Below are 23,160 nucleotides of genomic sequence, written 5' to 3'. Positions count from 1 at the left end.
GTGTATGCATGATAGTTCGGGAGGCATTCACATCCTTTTTATTTCTAATTTTTAGGGCTTGGTCAGTGCACGAATTGTGTGGTTGATATTTTCTAATTTCAGCAGGATTTTGATGACCGGTCTCTTAAAAGACATTAATTCCACTTTCTTAATGTTCTGGTCATTGACGCTATGGCTGATGGATTCTGAAAACTTAAGGGTCTAATGTCGTTGTAGATCCATGGGGATTGTGGTAATCTACATTTCAATTAAAATGGGTGGAATTTTGAAGATTTTGATGTGCTGCGTTAGATTGCTTTTGGAAATCATGGATGCCGACCAGCAAGGGAATGCATACGCTGTACCGTTTAGCTTACCCTCTTCCGTGTGGCAGGAGGTAAGCTGCAAGGTTTGATTTTTCTTTGCTAGTCAAAACAATCAGTTAAGCTCAGGATGGGAAGCAAGGGTAGGAGAGGATGAGAGAGCTCAGGAGAAGGACGGAATGAAGAAATCAGAGTGGGCAGGAGCAAGGGGAGATTTTTAGTAGTTTGTATGGTTTCAGGTGTTCTAGGTTACATTTCTCCCTGCAATATTTCATGATATGGAGTCGTGCCGAAACTTCTCTACCTCATCCAAACTTTCCAATGATTCAATGGCCTTGTTGATCCCATATTTTGCACCATCAGATTAAGATTTTGCCAACACCTCTCCAAACGAGGTATCAGATGGAACAAGATTCCACATGATCCTACCGGTTCACCTTAAGTTGCATATAAATATCTATTTGGACATTAGACCTGTCATCCGCCCTAGAACTTTCTCCTTGATGAATCACGCCCTAGCATATGTGATGGCCAGGTGCAATGCCATACGTGAGTCAATGGGCATGTTTGGTGAGGATGCAGATCGCCGATTCAGCATTCCCACTGAAAAACCCACGCATTGATCTAAAAGCGTATTTAGACCCCTTTTTTGGGTGCGTGCATATGTAGTTAAAGCATAATTAGATTTCAAAAGATTGCTGTACCGGCCTTTAGGTAGTACAGCATGAGGTTGTCCAGTTTTTATGGGCGAGTCCCTGAAAACATCCTAGCTGTTGTCACAAATAAAGGAAAAATAGCTTACATTTTACTAGTACCTCCACTTGCAGCAACCCAAACAGCTAGATATGTACGAACCACACCAATTGAGGATAAAGGACCGAGAATCAAACAATAACAATTGAGGACAAAGGACCGAGAATCAAACAACATGAAGCAAAAAGAATCTCGGTTTTGTGTTGAACAGCTGAACGAGGAGAATTCTAGATATGCTGAACGAAGCAGCAAAGAAAAAAAACGGAATCAATCTGTTTTTGTTTTTTCGTTTTTTTTGGCATAACCAGATATTTTAATGAAGAAAAAGTAACCTGCGGCCTAAAAAGTCTTATCATTTCTCTACAGGAAGCTACTAGAGTATCCTTTGTCCCTCGAACTCATATTTTTACAGCACAATAATAAACGAATTCTTGAAGTTTGAAAGGAAATACCTAGAATATCTTGGAGAAAAGTGCGCTTCTTGGGGCGAAAGTGGGCCTACCATTTCCCCCAGTATGCCAGTCACATCACATTCACTCTCTTTTACAGACCATATGAGTCGATGTAGCATGCATGAACTAACCTTTGACATTTTTCAAACATAGGTTTTTAAACGATCTTATGCTGAGCTGAACCACAGCTTCCATTCTCTTTTAACATGCGCGCATTCCAACAAACAAAGAAAATAACAGTATCACTGATTATCCAAAATCATATGAAGGAGGGATGGGGAAAACAAGAACTTCACAATGAACGTCCACTTCTCTTAAGCATCGCGGAGAGGTATCGAAAAAGATAGTCGCACTTCTCGCGGTGGTATTCGATCAACAAGCACAGCTGCCTTATGGCCTCCCTCTTCTCATCATTCTTACCCAGCACCTCCTCTTCCTTCTCCTTCACCCTCTTCTCCAGATCCACCATCTTCTTCTCAGACTCGTCCATATTTCTCATCAATTTCTCCAGGTCTTTTTCTTTCTCTGCCAACTTAGCTTCAAGACTCCCTGCTTCATCTTTTAACATCAAGATCATCCCATCCTTGTATTTCAATCTCACCGTCAGCTCATGTTTCTCTCTTATCAATATTTCCTTTTCACAAAGCCGCTCCTCCAACTTATTCTTGAGAGTCTTTAGCTCTTCCGTACAAATCGATAATCTACTTAGGATTTGACAGTGTTTCTGCTCAAAGAGAGACTGTAGCTCATCAAGTTTTGTATCTAGAGCTAAAATCCCAGAGGTGACCTCTACTTTCACTCTTATGAGCTTATTCTCCAAGAAATCCAACTTTTTACTAGAAGTCTGCTTCTGTTCTTCAAGTTCTGTGCATCTCTCCTGCAACACTTCCATCATCTTCTTATGTTTTTCTTCTCTCTCCTTGTTTTCAGTTTCAGTTATTTTAAGCTTCTGGTTTGATAGGCGGAGCTGGACTTCGAGTGTTTGAACTTGTCCTTGTAACATTGCAATCTCTTTATCAGCATCTGCCTTTCCTGATTCAGAAAGTGAGAGTTTTTCTAGGAGTTCATTATGACTCCCCACCAAATTCCTTATTTCTTTGTTCTGCTCTTTGATAACAGTCTCTGCACTATGAAGCCTCGCATGTAACTCCTGATACTGATCTTTGAATTGCTTGCACACCTTGAGCAATTCAAGGAAGCTACTGCTCAGCTCTTCCATCATAGTTTCCTGATTGGAAATTTTACTAGTTAGCTTGTCTTCCAAGTTGTTCATCAAAATCTGATTTTCTGAGCATCCATCCCTAATAATTCTCATATGTTCTTCTCCTCTGTTTTGCTGGATGTGCAGCAAATCCAGCTCTGTTTGAAGTTCATTTGCATGGATGGATGCTTCCTTCATTACTTCTTCAAGCTTCTCCCGGATCGCTAACACTTCAGCTCTTGTTTCTTCCAGCCTTCTCTCCAGATCAGTGTTTTGATTGCACAGATTTTCATTACTTTGCTGCAGCATGGAATTTTCTTCTCTCAGCTGTTGCAGCTCACTTTCTAGTTTCTTAACATTAGCCTCTGCCTGCTCTAAATTTGAGGCCAATGTATTTTTTTCTTCCACTGCAGCTCCAATTTCTTTGTTCAGATCAGTCAATTGGAGATTTGTTGCTTCCAATTTGAGATTCAGATCGTCCATTTCAATTTGCAACTGAGATTTACCACATCTTAGTTGTTCTGCTTCAGCTTTTAAATCATCTATGATCTTCTCAGCCACTTCTAGCTTGCTTACGTGCTCTTGCAGTATCAAATTTTCCTCTTTCAACTGCTTCAGCTCATTTTCTAGCTCCTTACTTTCAATCTGCAACTGAGATTTACCACATCTTAGTTGTTCTGCTTCAGCCTTTAAATCGTCTATGATCTTCTCAGCTTCTTCTAGCTTGCTTACGTGCTCTTGCAGTATCAAATTTTCCTCTTTCAACTGTTTCAGCTCATTTTCTAGCTCCTTACTTTCAATCTGCAACTGAGATTTACCACATCTTAGCTGTTCTGCTTCAGCCTTTAAATTGTCTATGATCTTCTCAGCCTCCTCCAGCTTGCTTATGTTCTCTTGCAGTATGAAATTTTCCTCTTTCAAATGTTTCAGCTCATTTTCTATTTCCCTACTGTTAGCATCTGCCTGCCTTAACTCACTCATAGACCTTGAATTTTCCAGGGTCAGTTTATTAATTTCTTCTGCTGCAACTCCAAGTTCTTTGTTCAGATCAGTCAGTTGGAGATGGGCTCCTTCCAGTTCAACACCCAGGTCACTGAGTTTGACCTGCAACTGAGATTTATCATATTCTAGTTGTTCTATCTGAGCTTTGAAATTGTTCAAATCGATTTCCGCCTGCTCTATTTTGCTTGAAAGTGCTTGATTTTCTGTGGTCAACAAATTCTTCTCATCAATTGTTGCTTCCAACCTCTGTTTTAACTCAGATGCTTCCTGGTTTCTAGCTTTCAATTCCTGCTTCAGGTCGTCATAGTCAAGCAACAATTGGGAGCTATCTTTCTTCATTTTCTCTATTTCCACCAACAGCATTTCTTCTTTATCCTGTGCTTGTTGAGTCTTTTCCACAGCTTCCTTATGCTCCAATTGCAAAGCATAAAGTTCCTCTTCCTTGGTTTTTAATTGCTGGTTCAGATCATCAACGATATTCAGCAATTTTGCTTGCTCATCTTTCAGCAGCTCAGAGTCAGCAGTCAGAATTTTAATGGTATTCTCAGCCTCTTGGATCTGAGATGACGACCTTAAAATCTGTGATTCCAAAGCCCCCTTCTCTTCTTCACTAGCTGTCAATCTCTGGTTCTGTTCATCCCCTTTTCTTTGAGAATCCTCCAGCTTAAGTTTCAAATTTTCATTCTCGGACAACAAGTGCTCATTCTCAGAAGAGAGCCTATCGGTAGTCAATTTCAGGTTTTGGTCAGCTTCATCTCTGAGGTCTGCCAAAGCTTTCTCTGCCTCCTGTATCTTGCTCAGAAGTACCAAGCTTTCAGAACTTAATGCTTCCTTTTCTTTGTTTGTATTGCTCAATTGCTGATTCAAATCATCCACCAGATGAGCTTCGTCTTCCATTTCTTGCTTCAATTCCCTGTTCTGAGATACCAATTTTGATATCTCAACTTTCATCTGTTCAATTTCAAGTCTATATTCTTCTATGGTTTCTTCTGCATCATGTAGCCTGCTAAAAGCTTTTGCATTTTCTGATATCAGATTTTCATTTTGTTCATTAGAACTTCTTATCCTTTGATTCATGTCAACTTCTTTTTGAGAGAAAATTTCTAATCTTTGCTTAAGATCTCCATTCTCAGCTTGCAAGAGCTTGACACTCTCCGCCATTGTTTGGAGATTGTTCTCTAATTTCTCAATTACTGCTTCCTTTTCTGCCAAATTAGCTGGGAGTCTTTCAAACTCAGAAAGCTTTGCAAACAGTGTGGCAGCTTCAGTCTGCAGCTCATTATTTCTCCTTTTTGCAACCTCCAACTGTTCCTGCAAAGTTTGGTAATCTTCTAACGAGATCTGCACTTCCACTTCCCCTTCTTGAATCTTGCTTGATCTCTCCTTATGAGAAAATATTTCAGATCCCGAATCTGATGAGTCTGATTCAGAGGAACCGAAGGTAAATGAAAAGCTTCCATTGTCTCCTCTTTTGTGGTGAACTTTCTTCTTTAACTTCCCAATCAAATGATCATAATGTTCATAGAGAGCTTGGTAGCCATTGTGAAAATCCTTAATAAAAGAAGCTAGTTCAGACTTGTCAAATGAATTTGCAGATGCATCACTCTCCTCCTCACTTATCAGCTTCAGTATTTTCTCCACATTCTTCTCAATATCTGCAAAAAAGAAAAATGAAACCATCCGTTTTGCTTACACTACTTTTTTGGAAAAAAGTGTAATGACCTGGAAAAGAACCCAGATTAACCGAATGTACACTATCAGACAGTAGAACAACCGGAATACGTTTGCATGTCAAAACTGAACAAACTGATATGGCAATAAACATATAAAGGCAACAGTCTTATAGATTATAACTAAAATGTTGTTAAAAAATCTCCAATACTTGCATTTGTATAAAAGATCAATCAAAAGACAAGCTGAAACATACCCAGTCTTCATTTTGATCAATGGAAGCAAATTTGTAGAAAGTATTGACAAATCTCAGGACATAATTCAACAAGAACAGGATTTTTTAAAAAAAAAATTATGCAGAGTTTATGCAGGAGTGGTACCTTTCTTGTTCTCCAACATTTCTGAGTTCTCGGGATCAACGTGGGTCCCAAAAATGGAAGTTAAGAATTTCTCAAATCTGTGTTTATTCTTCATCCCTAAAAACCTAGCTTCAGTAAGAACCACTCACAGTAGTCTCTGAGCAAAACTTATTTCCATTAACTTGTCTGTGTTTGAGCTCTCATGCACCAGGAATCTGAAAAATACAAGAAAAGAAGTCTTATCCAGGACATGCAGATGATAGCAGTGGCACAGCTTCTGTAGTATAGACTGCATAACAAACTAGGTCAGAAAGTGAAATTAACTTATAAAGCAAATGATCAAAACTCATTGAAATTGGGTTCTTTTTCTGGGTCAAATGAACAGTTAATTACACCATAAAATGCAGGGACATAGACACTCTACAGAGACAGGTAGATAGTGCCCAAAAAAGTTCCAGACTTCCAGTTATTACAATATGCGGCATCTTTCAGTACTAGAGACCAATTAAAAGCCTATGTTAATTTTACTGCATATGAGATAGTTAACGGGCTTTGCATTTAGAAAACAAATTGCAGCAAGAAGATTAACATGGTAAAAATCATGATAAGCAGGTATTGAACATTTTAGATGCATGTTTGCCTATGAAACCTAGAAAGAAGAAAACATGCTAGCTGTTGAGCGAAAAACTAAATATTAACCCCCCGACTCAGATTTTTATAGATAGAACATAGAGGAAAAATTTATGCTCTCCTGTAAATCCAAATAAGAACAACAAGGAGGTTTAGTATTAGTGTAGAAAAGGTTGCAAGGAAACATAGAATTTCTTAAGGAAATTATGTTCAACTGTAGAGTTCTAGGAGGTCTGGATATATGGCCAATTAGGGCATCATCATCATGGTTAAGGGCTTGAATGACATACATATCATCATTTACTGCTCTCGTTCCTTCTTGAATCTTTGTACCTTGTGTTGTATTATAACAGGGCTAAGAAAGCCTCGGCATAAATATAAGAATTTTGCCAAACCACGTAGCTTGTTTATTGTACTTTGTTGTCACTTAACTTTTGGTATTTTTTATAATTCTAGGTGTCGAAGCCAATGGTTTGAGCCATAATCTGTGTCAAATTGTTTGTTTGCATTGCAGACAATTCAAGATAATCCAACCAAGTAGGATGTCCTGTAATCATTGGATCAGGTTCTAGAATACTGGTGGGGGACATCTATGCATTGGTGCTTTAAAAATTAGATCCAAAGGATAATGAGAATTTGATACAATAGGATTGTTGATGATGGTCAGTTTCTTTTTCCTTTGGATGATTCTATTTGTACCAACATTTTGCAATAATGTACCACAATGTTGATGTCGGACAAGCTCTACATTGTGCAATAAGGTTACTATGTAAGCAATTGTACACTCTATAAGAGAATGGTTGTCCTTCATAGAGGAACAACTCCAATAGATTTGAAAGCCTATTTGATAAGTTTTATTGGCATATGATTGTAGTTAAAGTTGAGATACCATGCAAATACTGGATAACTTAATAAAGTAGCTATCATACTAAGCTAGTTTAGTCTTAAGGGCCAGATGGCTCATGGATCTACACTACAAAATGCTCTGTCATTGATAAGGTGTTGCATGTATATGAGGTTCTAAGTTTTTATCAACACCAATCTGAAACACACCTAGTTTCAGAGTTGTAATCAGTTTCAACTAGTTTATGTTTCAGTTAGTTCCAACAACGGTTCACCGAACCGGTAGTGGAGGTTGTACTGGCCAATGATTGGTTTGGCACAATACGGATCCATACGATGTCGTTCTGGGGTATACAAAAATAGGGAGAGGAAGGAGAGGAAGGAGAGAGAGAGGAGGGAGGCTTACCGGTGACTCTCCTCTCAATGGCTCTTCCGAATCTCCACCATGAGTGGGAGAGAGCATCTATGCTGTGACTCCCTAACCCTACTGGTAGATAACGGCCAAGTCGAAGAGAGGCATATCATTTATTGTACCTCCCTAACCCTATCAGCAAGGTCTGCAAAACCATGCCCAATCGGTTGGTTTGGGATGTATCGAACTAGACCGATTGGAGACCAGCATAGTTCCTCTTTTTAAAGCAGTTTGAAACTCTCTCCCTCCTTGTGACTCGGTTCCGACGCTGCCCTTCCCCCTCGCGACTCGGTTCCACACTCTCCTCCTCGGAACTCAGTTCCGAGACTCCCCTCCCCTCATGTCTTGATTTCGTGCTCCCCTCCTCACAACTCAATTCCATACCCTCCCCCGCTCGTGAAGGTCCGCTCCCTCGCTGCCCCCCCTCCCACCCTCTCCTTCTTCCTCTCTCACCCTCCCTCCGTCTCTCTCCCCCTCTTTCTCCCTCTCTATCTATCGAACAAGGAGAAAGGGATCATAGTAGAGGATTGCAACCGTGGTCCACTATTTCAAAACATTTTATTTTTAAACTTCGAATTAAAGTCGACAAACCATATACCGACTTTTCTTTGGTGAACTTGGCAAATCTACTGATTTCAATTTGAAATTTGGAAAAAAAAAGTTCAAAATGTCCCGAAATGGCACGGTACGAATCTGTACCATGTCGACCCGGTCGCTAGTTAGTATACCCTCTAGTATCAATTTGATGAATATTGCCTGATAGAGCGAGCATGGCATCATTTCCGCTTACCAGTGAACTACTCTTGAACCAGGGGGGAGGTCAAAGACCCTCGAACCATCGCAAGAGAGCCTTAAGAAGCCAGGTTTTTATAAAGGAGAGGTTGAATCAACATGAGCGGCGGAACTATCCTGGGCCGATGTCGGTACAGGTCGGTTCGGCGATTCCTGGTCCAACTAGTTTAAGTGGTTTCACCCTTTTTTACAAAATCCATTGGTTTTGATTCTCTCTTCCTCTCTCTATGCGAGTGTGCGCACGCATGTGCATGTTTTTGTGTTTATGAATGTGGGTTTACACACACTCGTGAGGATTCTGAAGGGAAGTCATGTTACTCGTATGGAGAGGCTTGGAGCAGGATAAGATTGATGCCATCGTTGTAGCGAATAGCTTGAAAAGTTTTATCAAGATGACTCCTGTTGTTGGTTTTCTATGTTAGTCTTCCACAAGGTCCCTGTCCAGCAGGAAACATGAATTGTAAAACCTCTGCTTGCTTTCAAAAATTTATTCTTCCTCGAATTCCTATTAAATACTACAAGTAACTAAAAATAATGGAACAAGAATCCAAACTTTAGGATGCCAGCAGGCTAGGGTTAACCTGCCCTAACAAGCCTTAGAGAACATGTCCTCAGTTGGCAATCTTTCTCTTAATGAATTGCTAGTAAATATTTAATTGCAACTTTCTTCGAACTTGATAGAAATGAACTTTGGCAACCACGTGCGCAAAGTTGTTTCTAACTCGTTCCAAGAAATTTCTAACAAGTTTCAGGCCCAGTGCGACAGAGAAGATAGGCCTGAAATTCAAGTCCAACCACACCACACTAGCCTGAATGCAATGCAAAAACCACCCAAAATCAGTAAGGCCCAGAAAATCCTTCAGGCAGATCCAACCCACTCCACATGCAAATTCCTCATAATTACCATCAAATTTCCATCTAGAAATAAGTACATATTACACAAAAGCAATACATGTTACACAACAGCAATATACTTTACTGTACTAAAATTCAAAAAAATAAAAATCAAACACCCTTTAGGGATCATCATCCCGCTCCGTTTCTTTACAAAGAAAACTACCATAATATGGTCCATCAAGCTCTTCTTCCAACTTTCAACCTAATCTCCTCCAACCTTCATTCAAATCATGTAAATTCAATACAGAAAATATGTCTCCTTCAGATTAAACACCATAAACTCCCATCTGAACTCACATCTAAAAACAATAAAAGGAACGGAACTACAAAGCACAAACCACAGCACATCCCGCTAAAATTCATAGCATGCAAATAAAAAACGAACGATTCTATCAATATCTCTCCTTTCTTGACATCAACAAAACACTAAAACGAAAAAAGATCGAAACATACCTGAAATCTTTCCTCCTCCTTCCAAAACCCACCCAAGAAGAGAAAACAAACAGCGGCAAAAGATCTGAAACAAACGAAGCAGATCACTCACGAGCTCCAACCCATCCCGATTAACAAAAAAAAAAAAATTGAGCTCTAAAATTTAACAAAACCCTAAAAAAAGAACCATAAAAAAGGAGCTACTAAAAAGAAGAAGAAAAAACACACCTGATCGACGTTAATAGCTATGAGAGTCGCAGTGGAGTCGGACGGGATGGAGGGCGGAGTAGGGGTTATATTTTTGGAACTTATCAAATGCATTCGCCCTCCCATATCTAAATTATTTACGAGAATGCCTCCAGGCGGTCCTCATCTCGTCCTTCGTGGCTTTGTCCGTGGCCGGCCGCTTGTCCTTAGCCGATGAATCAGAGCCGCCGAGCCGAGCCGTCCCGATTCGTGGAATCTTTTTTCCGCGATCACATCACGACCGGTGTGGTTACCGACACGGAGTTTTCCACTTTAGCCCAACGTGTCTTTGTTGGGAACCGCGCCCGGCTAACTTGTCTCCCCATGAAACACGCCAGGTCGGTGCGTGCTCAGTTTCCCGCCACAATTGGTCTTGTTGGGGTCCACTCCGCGAGAACCGTCCGATCGGTGGCCCCCGTCAGGACTACGGACGAGAGCGACTGATCAGACGGTCAGTAATCTAACGATCGGGTAGTACGGCGTGGTCCGCGATGGTAGACCCGGGCGGGAAAAGATAGCGTGTGCGTGGAGATCAAAAGAGAGACCAACGATTTCTTCGGTGGTCCAATTGAGATTTGATCAGACGGTCCGTAATCGTCGAATCTTGCGTTCTAATTATTTTAAGCGGACAAATGGTACTAAATTGTTACGAAAATCTGAATGGATGTGGGAGAAGAGATGTGTGCCAAAGGAATCCACCAGCGCTGGATTTCATCAGATCTAACAACTCTTGGACGGTCAGTAATGCACGTTGACTGCTGATGGGCCATGTGATGAGTGCGTCTCATTCACGTGGACCCACTGCTGCAACGGTCGGATGCAATAGTATTGGAGCAGTTTGTTAATTATTACGAGGATTGAAGACAAAAGCATGGGGTACGGTTGAGATCATGTTACATTACTTTGTTTATCGACGTAACGTCGTCCAACGAGCGACACCAATTTAGCAGATCCCCTGCTGCTTGCATGTGAAGGGAAAGCGAATGCCAGCCACCAAAGCATGTCACATTGTCACATAGGACCAAATGAGCCTCCTGACAAGCAGACAAGCATCTTACAATTTATAGGGTTTGGCAATTCTCAAATTGGTGCTAGGTTGCGATGTAGCTCCATTAAAGCTATAGAGGACTATCTGAACTGATTCGTTTTCTCGATAAGTTTCGAATACATCATAGGAACTGCAAATGGCTTCTCCTTCAATGAATTGTGCGCGCTCGTTACATGCAACAACGATTGTATGAAGATCGTGCTGCCATTCTTGGATGAATCAGCTTTGGTTCAGTTGATGTTAGATGCAATGCAGAAGAAAAGATGAGAGTTGCTGCTATCCCTGGATGAATAGGCTACAGTTCGATCGATGTTAGGTCAAGGTATCAATTCAGTGCATTGAGGAGGAAAGGTGACGATCGACAGCCAGCTTGCATCTAATGGTGTCTCTAACATCACAGTCTACAATTGGAGATGTTTCTCCACATGTAAGTTATGCTGAAAGATACTAGATACCGCAATAAACGCATGATTCATGTCGAGCTCTTAAAAAACCAACGAGACCCAAGAAGGACTTCATGGAGAATTCTGATTTGGGCATTAACCCCAAATACAACTTCAGAGTGCCAATCATGATGGAAACTATGTTGCTGCCAGATGCTTGGGGAAAAAAATGAAAAATAATTCAATTTGAGACAAGTCGGGCATCAACAACAAATACATTCAAAGCGTAGCAATAAATAGAATTCAGTTTAGTCCCAATGTATTTTTCTAGATTGGTATAAATAAAATCCGGTTTCATAAAAAAAGTGTAGTATAGCAATAATGAGGAAAAGCAGCGGCTTACTATTCCTTTTGCTTTTACTAAAAGCCCTAGGGTTACTAAATCATGATATTGCATAAATTTTATTACGATGCTGAACTAATATTAAAATTTAACCAAATACAAGTCGGGTGATTAACCAAAAACAAGATACTTGGACAAAACTATGGAAGCCTCTCATCTAAAGAAAAAGGAGCTACAAGCACTATCTTTGAAAGCGGCTTCATGGTATCAAGTTAGATTCTTCTGATGTATAGGAGCATTCTATCATATTATGGCTGAAAGGAGTTAGGAACTACCTTCTATTGTATTCGTTCTCCACAAGCACATTGGATTTCTAAAGTCCTGTAGCACTCTCCTGCTAGGATTTAAATATAAGTGATCGAAATCTGTGGCTCTTTCCAAACCCTTGGATGCCCACAAGAAACCTCAACAAAATGAACCTATACAAGAAAACAGGGGTGCCTTCAGTATACACTTAGAACTCATTTAGTTTGCAGAAAGAATTTTATCTCATTGAAATATGTTTCTAAAAAGTTAATGAAAAGTTAATGTGGGGTATATTGTACCTAGAAAAGTGGTCATGGCGTGTTTCATTGATCATGGAAAAATAGCATAGCAAGCATATTTGACTGAGTATCTACTTTCTTGATCAAGTTGTATAAAATATTTTTGTGCCATTAATAAATTGACTACAAGAAAAAAAAATAAGAGGATTAAGAGCATTTCGGAAAAAAAAAAAGGATTTTACCTTAATTTCCAACTATAGAAAAGTAGGTTTCCTATATCCATATGGCCATATGGGTTCTATTTTCTATAGGAGGTGAGAAATTTATTTTTATGAAAAAAATACTTTTTCATCTCTTTTATTTGAAACTTCTAACCAAACATAGGTCATTTCGTTATTTTCCCGTTGTCCATACTTCCCCGTTTCCCTTCTTGCGGACCAAATAAGTCCTTAAAAAATTTGTAGTATCCCGAATGCAATAAGATAGGTGAAATCAAAAGATATTAGTTAGCTCACTGGCTCAAAAAAATGATCTCATCACAGTTCAGGGCGTCCATTTGAATTCTAGCACATGTAGTCCAAAGTCTGCCATAATAATTTTTCAAACAGTCGCCACCACTGAAAACTTGAAATTCAAACATTTTATGCTATTAATTTTCAGATGATTGTGCTATAATTACAAACAGCAAGCAATCTATACCTAGATAACCATCATCATATCATTATTCCTTTAAAAACTCGGAAGTTCGAGCCACCATCCCTGAGCAATCCAATCTTCATATATATGGGTAAAGCTCTATTAAGGAGAGGATGGTAGCATCCCCACCACCTCAGAGAATTTCTAACTGATGGACACATCTAAAGCCTGGTTGGGGCAGGATTAAGAACTTTATTTAGAGTCAAAATGCGCCGCCTTTTATATTGCAGACTTTTTCCTCACCTGAGTCATGCTTATCACCCGCTCTTAGCCTGTAGAAGTCAAAGACAATTGCATGCCTCCAACTGGAAGGAATTATAGGGGGCTGCCACATAACCTGATTTGAGGCCAAGCAACTCTGTATTCACATCATACATCATAGCAGGTGGCGCATGTACATGATGAGAAGTGTGTCCCTTACTGTACCCAGTTATCAGGTTGCACAGTTGGACTTGGGCTCAATCAACCAACAAAATAAGTCTTCAATGGAGGAACTGGGGATTGCACCCAATGCATGCATGACATGCCGAATTGTACATGAATATTTAACATGCAGCTTGTAGAAAATTAATTACATCAGTAAGAAAATGAAGTAAATGAATCTTAGATATGTTTGGTGAGGGCATGTACAAATAATATCAGATGAACAGAAAAGAACAAAGCAAGATACCAAAAAAAAAAAAAAAATGAAGATAGAGCGAAGTTTCATGAATACAGGGCCTGGTCTTCATTTTTATATAAAAGAAAAATCAAGTACAGCAAAAAAAAAAATGGAGGAGTTACATGCTACTTAACATTCTTGAACTAGTTTGAGAAGAAGCAGATAGAATTTGAAGAGGCGTACCGGGTTCGCAAAGTAGAGGCACTTTGATGCCCCAGTGATAATTCGGCAGCAACCGATTTCAATCTGTTGCTGGAAATTGGACCCGGGGGCCGCCGCGAAACCAGGGGGAGGAGCTCCGCTGCCGGAACGGCGGATGGCGGTGCGCCGGCTAGCTACGTCCTCCTGTGGAGTGGGCGTCTGTCCTGCAAAAAAGCCAATGGCCGGGCTTTCCGGCGCCGGCCCTCCGATGCCTAAGTCAGAGGGGGCTAATATGTGGAGAGAGCAAAGAAGAGAAAAATGTTCTTTCGTGTCTGTGCTGTTTACTTGTTTTTCATCCTCCCTTTTTCTTCTTTTTCCCCCCAGGCTCCCTTATATAGAAGGATATGTTACCTGGGAGGTGACGGGGGAATTTGTCCTCTTTTGTGATAATTGGGCACGATTTGGCTCATTAATGGTATAGTGGAGAATAAGGCCGGATCAGACCGTAGTCAGGGAGTTGTCGCGGTTGATCGGACCCCTTGGGGTGGTTGAACCGTCGGCCGTAGTGGGCCTGGGGTTCGTAGATGGTAAGTGCATTTATTACCGAGCGAACCGGCGATCAGGGAGAGCCATACGCTTTGATGGTTCAGTGATCCGGAGATCGTCTTGAGCCGTGTTCATTAAATGACTGAGTGCATCGGAGACTTGAGGGGGTCTCATGCATTAATGATAGGTCGTGCCAAATACCTGCGAAGATCTTGTGCCTTGACGGCTCAGAGATGGTGGCAGGTTATAGTGGAGTTGTGTATTTAGCCGTCAGATCCTTTAAAAGGTTAGGCGGAGATTGGATATTTGGTTAAGGCATCGGCTCGGCAGGGGTGCCGAGCCGAGCTGGTCGCCCAGCGGGGCGCCCTGTGGCGGGGTCATTTCTAATTAGTATTTTCTGGTCGGCGCCCTCTGGGCGAGCGCCTTCTAACCGAGCGCCTCTATTTGGCGCTCTTTTGTCTCTCTGGTCGACGCTATCTAGTCGAGCGCTTTTCTGCTTGGCGCTTTGGCGCTTTGGTTGGATCTCTTCTGATCGGTGTTCTCTGGTCGGAGCGCCTTTCTGGTTGAGCGCCCCTACTTGGCACTCTTCTGGTCGGCGTTCTTTAGTCAAGCGCCTGTTGACCGAGTGCCTCCGAGGCGGTATAACTGGGGTTTTTCCCCCAACACAATCAAATGAAAGTGGGTAAAAGAATCACAAATCAGCATTTGAGTAATTTAACAAATAGAATGACAAATCTTCTTTAGCGCAGAAAAAAAAAAGAATGACCAATATTCCTGGGAACTGATACTTATACGCCTACTTGTCTACGGTGGGAGTAAGTGTAAGAGCCCATATTATTTTTCGGCCTGGGCCGGCCTCTGGGCCACGGAACCGGCCCGGCTCGTGTGGCAGGGGAGGGAGACCCTGATCGGAGTCTTCTTCCTCCCCTGTTCCGACTCTCTCCCTCCGAGTCCACCGGAAGGAGGAGTCTAGGGCGATCAAACCCTACCTAGTTTGCGCCGGTATACATTTATAAAAGATCCTATTCCACTCTCCTTTGGCTTCATCTTTGGAAATCCTTCCATTAGAGACTTGGATCGCTAAGCTTGCCGCGGGAAGAACTCGAGGTGTTCGCCATCGGTCCGGCCGAAGGAGCTCGCCGGAGGCAAGATGAGCTCCATCTCCTTATTCTCTCCGGTCTTTGGGCCACCGATCCCCTTGAATCCGGCCGGCAAGCCGCCGGATTGATGTGAAGCCGCACTCCCCTGTTCGGTTTATTGTTCTTCAGTTTCGGCCGGGCATCGCCGGGCTTGGCACGCCGCCGGCATCGAAGGGGCCGACGACCGCAGGGGGGCGCCGGCCACGGGCAGCCGCCGCCGCCGCCGAGCATCCCCCTTTGGGAAGAAGGAAGAAAGGGAGAAAAAGAGAGGGCCCTCCCGGTCCTCTCTTCCTCTCTCCTTATTTTTCTCTCTCCTCTCTCTAGTTCTTGTTGGAATTTTCTCCAGCTCGATCCAGGGGAGATCATTGTTTGCAAGGACTGCGACATCGTCCTGGTTTAGTGGGTGATGATGGACCTTTAAGAGGATCACTAAAAAGTTTTGGGTTGTCAGTTACTTTGGTTAATTTTTAATGTTGTTTGGTTCTAAAGAAAAACAATCCACTGGACAATAGGATGTTGAAAAGGATTCTGCATATCTTGGCTCGTAGATCATGATGTGGATAAGTAATTGGTTTGTTTGGTTCTTAGATAATAATCTTTGTACATCAATCCGCATGATATAGATATTTTTATACTTATATATGTATGATGTGCTAATGATTAAGATAATTAAGAAGCAAGAATAAATTTATAATGGTTTTGGTATTAAATTATATTTTGATGAAGTATGCTTGTGATTGATAGTATGATGGATGCATATATGAGCATAACTTACACTTGTGTAATCGAACTAATAGATGTGATGCTCTAGACTATCCATATTATATTGGTTGCCTCGTCATATGTTGGAAATGTGACCGTGGTTAGTCTAAAGCTAGGAATAAAAAGAAAATGATGTGTGACTATGAATTTGGTCAAATGAACGTGGATTTTGGGCTTATCTCATTATTATCGATTGCCCCGTCACAGGTTGAAAATGTTATATTATTGATTGCCCCGTCACTAGTCGGAAATGCGATACTATCGATTGCCCAGTCATAGGCTAGACATGTGATATTATCGATTGGCCCATTACAAGCTAGAAATGTGATACTATCGATTGCCCCGTCACGGGCTGGAAATGTGACCGAGATTTAGCCCAAAATTAGAAAAATAATTGATTTGGTCTATCTATTGAAGATTTATGAGATGTTATATGATATATCACTCTTAAGTGGCTGGATTTCTATTTGATTGTTCGAGCATTATTGATAATCGATTTGTGATTCATGATGCGTGCAATATTTTCTTGTGGTTTTCAAACTTATATTATTATTGTGTTGGTGTGAACTGAGATCATTGTTGATTACGAATATTGAAATTATATTATATTTTTAGGCATTGCATATTCTTGAGGACTTTGCTTTAAGAAGTATGCAGCCGTGTCGCGTGCTGGATTTGGGTGCTGGATTCGGGTTGTGACAGTAAGATAGATTTTAATTCTTAGGTAAACAAGGGCAGAATGGATCCTGCCAATGCGTAAGATAGATTTTGATTCTCGGTAAGTGCAGAATGAATCCTGCCAATCCTCATTAAAAACTGCCGTATGCTTCTTCCACCTATGCAAAAACATGCTTCATATTCGCTCATTTTCTCATACTGGACAATTTTTACAGAACATATTTGGACTATAGTACATAATTACATATTTGAACAACTAGCTCGAATATTCTCAGGAACAGAGCAAGTAATTCGTAGAATACCCTTCATTAGTTCCAAGATTGCCACTAAGTGTGCCATTTGTTTAATCATCTCGTGATCCAGCAATTACAATCTCAGCATAAACACTACATAGATTTGAGCAATCCACATGTAGCTTGAAATTTTCTCAAAAGTCAAAGCATGCTTGGCAATTGATTTGCAGAATGTATACCCTTCGAAAATCACGAGTTTGCCATTGTAGGAGTGCTTTTAATTTACTCAATTCATAACCCAGAAATTATATTCTCAGAATAAACACCCTTGCATCAGCCTGTAGGAGCCTCAAAGTTCAAACCTTAAAAGATCAGATCAATCGACATTTTTACTAGGAAAGGAAAGGTATCAATTAAGGTTTTGAATTCCAATAAATTTTGAATTAAAAGATCATTTTCTTGGATAGAAAATCTCCTAGATTTTCTTGTTCTCAGAAGTTTTGCTAACTAGAAAGCTATATTGGAGGGTGGTTAACAGGGCCTGGATTCTGAAGCTCAGTTTAATTCCCTTTCTTTCTGAGAAAGGAACTTAATTTGAAGCCAAGTTTTGAAACTCCATTCAAGCTTCATTGGGTCCACTTTGTTAACTTTGCAATGATGTCACAAAAATCTCAGCCTTCCCCTCCCCTTCTAATTGAGAAATCTGGTTTTCACTAAGTTGGGTTATCCAATATCTTCCTTTCTTTGTTACTTCATCCATGCTCAACATATCTATTGAGAAACCCTTGAGTATACTTTATTTATATTATGGGGATAAATATATGACAGAAAAGTGTCTAAAATTAATATCCGAAAGTTATTTGCTATGATTACTTACAAATTTCACGTGAGGATGCATTTGGCTGCTCCAGAAGATTTCATTTTTAGAATAAATTTTAAGGGGTTTCAACATAGACTAGATGTTAATGTGGCTTTCTCATAAAATTATTTAAAATTTATTATACATATAATGTTCTAATTCTAAATAAGTTTCAATTTTGTTACAGCCAATAAATAATTATGAATTTAGATTTCGGACTAGAAACTCCTATCATACATATAATCTTGGAAGTCCTATCTCAAGGGGAGTTCCTACATTAGACTATTTCTTAGATTATGGCAATATGAGTTCTCCCTTGTACTCTTCAAAGTCCATTAATGCAATGATCCTTTTTTCTCTAATAAAAGTTTAAGCATGTTTTCAATATCTGAAAGAAATATAATTAATTAGGCTATTATAGATATCGAAAAGTTGAGAAATTAAGCTGATTTTTTTTTTTGTATATATATAGTTTTAGACAATAATTTGAGACAAATACTCCAACAACTTATGATACTTATAGTCCATCCCTCGTGTTAAAACTTCAACCACTGCCCGCAGGAAAGTATCATTAAGTTGTGGACCCTACCGTGCTATCAACCTTGACCCTCATGCATCTCCTTCGTAGCTGTTCTTGCCCTTCTATGAAGCCATAACATGCAAACCCTCTTCATGTGGTCTGGTCTCACTCATGGTCCAACTAAAGGCTTGCCATTTCCATGAAGGTGAATGACCCGATTCAAAATCGACACAAAATATAGGGTTTGTGCGTAAAAATATATGTAATAAACTATTGGATTGGGTTTGAGTTCCAAAATCAGAATCGGTTGTGTTTTGGTTTAGGAGGATCCATCTGCTTTATTTTGTTTATCTAATCTTCAGTGCTGTATGAAATGTTTAGTGAATATTATGGATTGGAGAATATTGTTTTTTAGAAGGCATGGTGACATGTACATAGAAATAAAATAACATCATGACAAAATATATTGTTAATTTCCAATCTTGAAACCATGCTCTGGTTTCATGATCTTTTAGTTCAGCTCTAGAAGGAAGATATTGCTTAGCCTCTTACGATGATTTAAAAGTATTTAGCACAAAAACAAGAGGCCTTATAATGTCTATCAACATGCATATTATTGTGGCCCATTTTGCCACCCTACCTAAATAATGAACAGGGAATCATATTGTAGCTGAAAATCATGACCTACATAGATTGGATTTAGTTGGATCAACACCATAAGGATGCCCTAAAGATGACAAACTATTCTAACAAAGTGCTCACGGGCACTAATGTATTATTGCTTATGTGACTAGAAGTTATACTAGGTGTCTCTCCCTTTATTTTGCTATTTGCCAACTTTGTGATGGTCCATCTTTGCCTTCTTGTAGCTCCTGGACATGAAGCACCTCTAGTGGTGCTGGATATACCATAAAAGCCACAAAAGCCACAAATTTTCAAAGAAATGCCATCTAATAGATATCGCTCACAAAAAAGAGGAAGTAATTTTTTTACAAAACGCACACAAACTCACATGGTTCCCAAATTCTACTTGAACTGAATCTTCATGACACAAACACATTATTCTGATCCACATACACACTTTTGTAATCTATCATCTGCAATAAGATTTTTTTTAAAAAAATTATAATGTCCAATAAGGGGCGCATTTACTAAGAAACATAAACACCATACACGCACACGTGCACACAAAATATGCATAAAATGGAGTCTAGATAAGCAAAGAAAACTAGGCTGTCGAAAAATTCTCAAACAACATCTAGGAAAGATAACTATAAAAAATATCGTAATATTTTGATGTGGTAAGCTAAAAGTACAAATACTTTTCAATAAGAATCACCTTTAAATAATGCAACAATTAGTAATATATTGCAATACTTTATGGATGATCATCACAATTATAAAATATAAAAAGAACTAGTATACATTGAAGAATATAAGATGGTAAAAGTATAAATATGTGATAATATAATACTAACCTGATGCTTCAATTTTGATACTTTATGGATGATTGTAGAGAACTATGCTATGATATAAAACTAGTCTTATAAAGGAGTGGAGTGGCTGGGAAATGATGTTGATGAAATCTAATACTGATGACTTGATAAATTAAGGCTAGGTATTGCAATGATGAGTTCGAATTAGAAGAATGATAGCATATGTGATAAGCAAATAGAAGGAATTAGACAAAATAGAGAAAGACTAGGAGACAGCCATAGATGAGTGAATGTGAAGGAGTATTTTCAGAGAAATGATTATTTTTTTACAAAATGTAAAGGATTTATGGAAAGGCTAGATTGATATGGGGAAAGACAATAATAAAAAACAAAGATAATGAAGTGAATATAACCATATTATATGGAATAATTGGAATGTATAATAATCATTATTTTGTTTATGAAAAGTAAGAATTTACTAAAAGGTAATTTTATTATGCTCTTTCTTGCTCTTTAGAATGAGATGACAAACTCATGTCCATCTTTTATTGCCAATCCTGTAGTTTCTGGCAAGTCATCTTAAAACCATTGCCATTCTAGAACAAGAATATGATATGGTTTTTTTTTTGCTTTTCTTTTTCAAGCAAGAAAAAATATGGAGATGCTTTGGTGGCGAGAACTTGCTAGTAACAATGGATGGAAGTTACACAACTAAAAATAATAAACAAGAATTTTCAAGAGTAACAAGTATTATTTATTTGATCTACGTATAGTATCATGTAATGTGTTGCTCTAATTCTTAGATCCACAGCTTAATTGGCTCCTACAATCTAATTCTTTATTCTACTAAAGATCAAACAAAAATCACAACTCCAAATTTCTTTCGAGCTATATATATTCTCTTTTTATGTCCTCTCTCTCTCTCTCTCTCTCTCGGTAGAAAATGTCTTAGCATTTGAACTCATGTGGACCTAAAACGGATTAAATTTACCCTAGCATATTTGCTATTCCATATGAAGGAACAAAAAATTATGCTAGGTCCAACGGACCAACAGCGAAACCGAACCATCTAATATATTTTTTTTCCGAATTTTTTCTCGCCGCACAAGTATTGCACGTGCAGCTAAAAGCCTCCTAAATCCCTTCTCTCTCCGCCATTATGATGTCCTGCACGTGTCCTCCCTGTCGGCCCCGCAACGTCCGATCGACAACGTGAACTCCGAACCCTGCCGGAGGACGTGGCGCGTCCTTGGCCGTTCACCCCCCCCCCGTCGCGCCCTCGTGGCCCCACCAACCCACGTGACGTCGCCCCTCTCCCCGCCTCCCGCGCGCGTGCGGTTCTCCCTTCTCCTTGGGCCCACGCGTCCGCCTCCAGGAGGAGGGATGGGGTTCTCATCGGGCCTCTTGGGCCGATGTCTTGGCCCGATGAGAACCCCATCCCTCACCTCTCAAGCAGGAACCACCCTTTTCCACCAGTCAAAACCTGGATCTCGAAAAAAGAGCCCGTGGGAGAGCCAAATTTTGCCGACGTGGCACTAAGAAATTGGACGGTACCGTGCATCTCAATGTATTTGTTGTACTTTCCTCGGTACAATGTATTTGCTGTACTTCTGAGAAGCGGAGGTTCACCTATCAAAAAAAAAAAACGGAGGTTTCATGGTGCTCCATGGCCGGTGAGGTCCCCGAAATAGGAAAGCTCACGGACTCTCGGTACGGGAGTACGGGCCCCACTTTTATGTCGACCGTTGATTTCTGCGGATGTGGTAATATTCTGATGCACCGCCGGGAACACTCACGGGTCGATATGCCATCTTGTGGATACATGATTCCGTGGTGGTTCGGCACTTAAATTAATCCATAAAACTTAGCGTGCTAACGGATCATTAGGACGCCAGCCAGACCTGTAGTTAACCTGCATTATGTTTTCATGACGATGTCCCATATAACTGAAAATAATTTGATTGCACTTTGATGGAGTTGATTGGACTCAATTCATAAAGCGATTAAGTCAAATTTGAGCCCATATCTCATATTTAAAAACCATTTGGGTGAGATCTCGAGATCAACCTAAACCAACACACTTTTTATAGATTGCAATTAGAGGGTTGCTAAGAAGATGCACTCGACTTGGCTTTCCAACTAGTGACAGTTGATCGAGAGAGATTTGTATCAATTAATTGGATGGTTGCTGAGGAGAGGTGCTAAGCTTGACCATCCAACTAGTTATAGTTGATTAGGAGAGATTTTTACCTTTAATCGAAGGAGTGGAAGGAGAATTTCTTATAATTGGCTTTCAATTTAGAGATAATTTTGAAGTTTAGGGGAAGGTTGTATACACACGCATATGGACTTGAATGGAACTAAACAGACACCACATATGTTAGCTCAAAATACAGGGTTCAACCGCTTAAGAACATAAACCGGACCATATTAAGTGAGCTAGCGAGGGGTGGCAATCGGGTCGGGTCGGGTCATAAACGGGTCGGGTCACATGCAGGTCGGATCAGAAAATTATAAACCTGAACTTGATATGTTTATTAAACAGGTTAAAAATTACAACCTGAACCTGTCATGTTTAATAAACAGGTAACTCAACTTGATCTGTTTAACCTGTTTAATAAATAGGTAACCTGTTTGCCCAACTCGACCCAACCTGTTTAACCTGTTTGCCCAACCCGACCCGTTTAACCTATTTAGACATGTTTAACCTGCCCAACCCAACCTGTTTAACCTGCCTAACTCGACCTGTTTAGACATGTTTAGACCCGTTTAGACCTGTTTAACCCGTTTAACCTATTTAGATCAGTTTAATCTGCCCAACAATTAAACGGATTAAACGGTTTAAACGAGCCAGACATCTAAAATCTGTATTCGACCCAATTAATAAACGGGTTAAATGGGTCGACCTGTTTACGACCCAAACCCGTTTAGGCCAAATCCAAACCTGTTTATGGCAGGTCGAATACAAATCGAATTGATGGGTCGGATCATATGTTGCCATCTCTAGAGCTAGCGCCCTAGGATCAGGCTGCAAGAGCTCATTTTTTAACTGCAAACAGACGGTTATTAGGGAGTCGGAGATGGTTGGCCAGGGGAGCTCCACGTCACCAGCTCCAGCCTAATTTATTAAAAAAAACTCGTGGCTATTTTATTCCCCTCGCTCCGTTCCTTGGAGCTC

At 40.1% G+C, this 23,160-nt stretch overlaps 1 protein-coding gene across 2 annotated transcripts; it reads right to left on the bottom strand.

The window, feature by feature from the left end:
- Positions 1 to 1,388: 1,388 nt before the first annotated feature.
- Positions 1,389 to 10,053, bottom strand: LOC103708347 (uncharacterized). Of its 2 annotated transcripts, none has more exons than XM_039131194.3 (4): positions 9,975 to 10,053; positions 9,768 to 9,831; positions 5,762 to 6,029; positions 1,389 to 5,365 (listed from the first exon to the last, which is right to left on the bottom strand). In XM_039131194.3, exons 3-4 carry the CDS (start codon positions 5,853 to 5,855, stop codon positions 1,800 to 1,802), a joined length of 3,660 nt encoding a protein of 1,219 aa, XP_038987122.2. In that variant the 5' UTR covers positions 5,856 to 6,029; positions 9,768 to 9,831; positions 9,975 to 10,053; the 3' UTR covers positions 1,389 to 1,799. The 2 variants fall into 2 exon arrangements, with proteins under 2 accessions (XP_038987122.2, XP_008791453.3); XM_008793231.6 differs by having other exon boundaries at positions 5,762 to 5,955.
- Positions 10,054 to 23,160: the final 13,107 nt, after the last annotated feature.

This window comes from Phoenix dactylifera, chromosome 9 (assembly GCF_051530095.1).
Source record: "Phoenix dactylifera cultivar Ajwa chromosome 9, Ajwa_hap1_PhDact_Kaust_v1.1, whole genome shotgun sequence".
Lineage (NCBI taxonomy): Eukaryota > Viridiplantae > Streptophyta > Magnoliopsida > Arecales > Arecaceae > Phoenix > Phoenix dactylifera.
This window is presented reverse-complemented; position numbering and strand designations above follow the sequence as displayed.

What these genes read in the sequence shown, in the direction of transcription:
- LOC103708347 (XM_039131194.3), bottom strand. Translation starts at nt 5,855, where the DNA reads ATGAAGAATAAACACAGATTTGAGAAATTCTTAACTTCCATTTTTGGG. An exon ending in AATGTTGGAGAACAAGAAAG is followed by an intron (nt 5,366 to 5,761) that starts GTACCACTCCTG and finishes TCTTTTTTGCAG; the next exon opens with ATATTGAGAAGAATGTGGAG.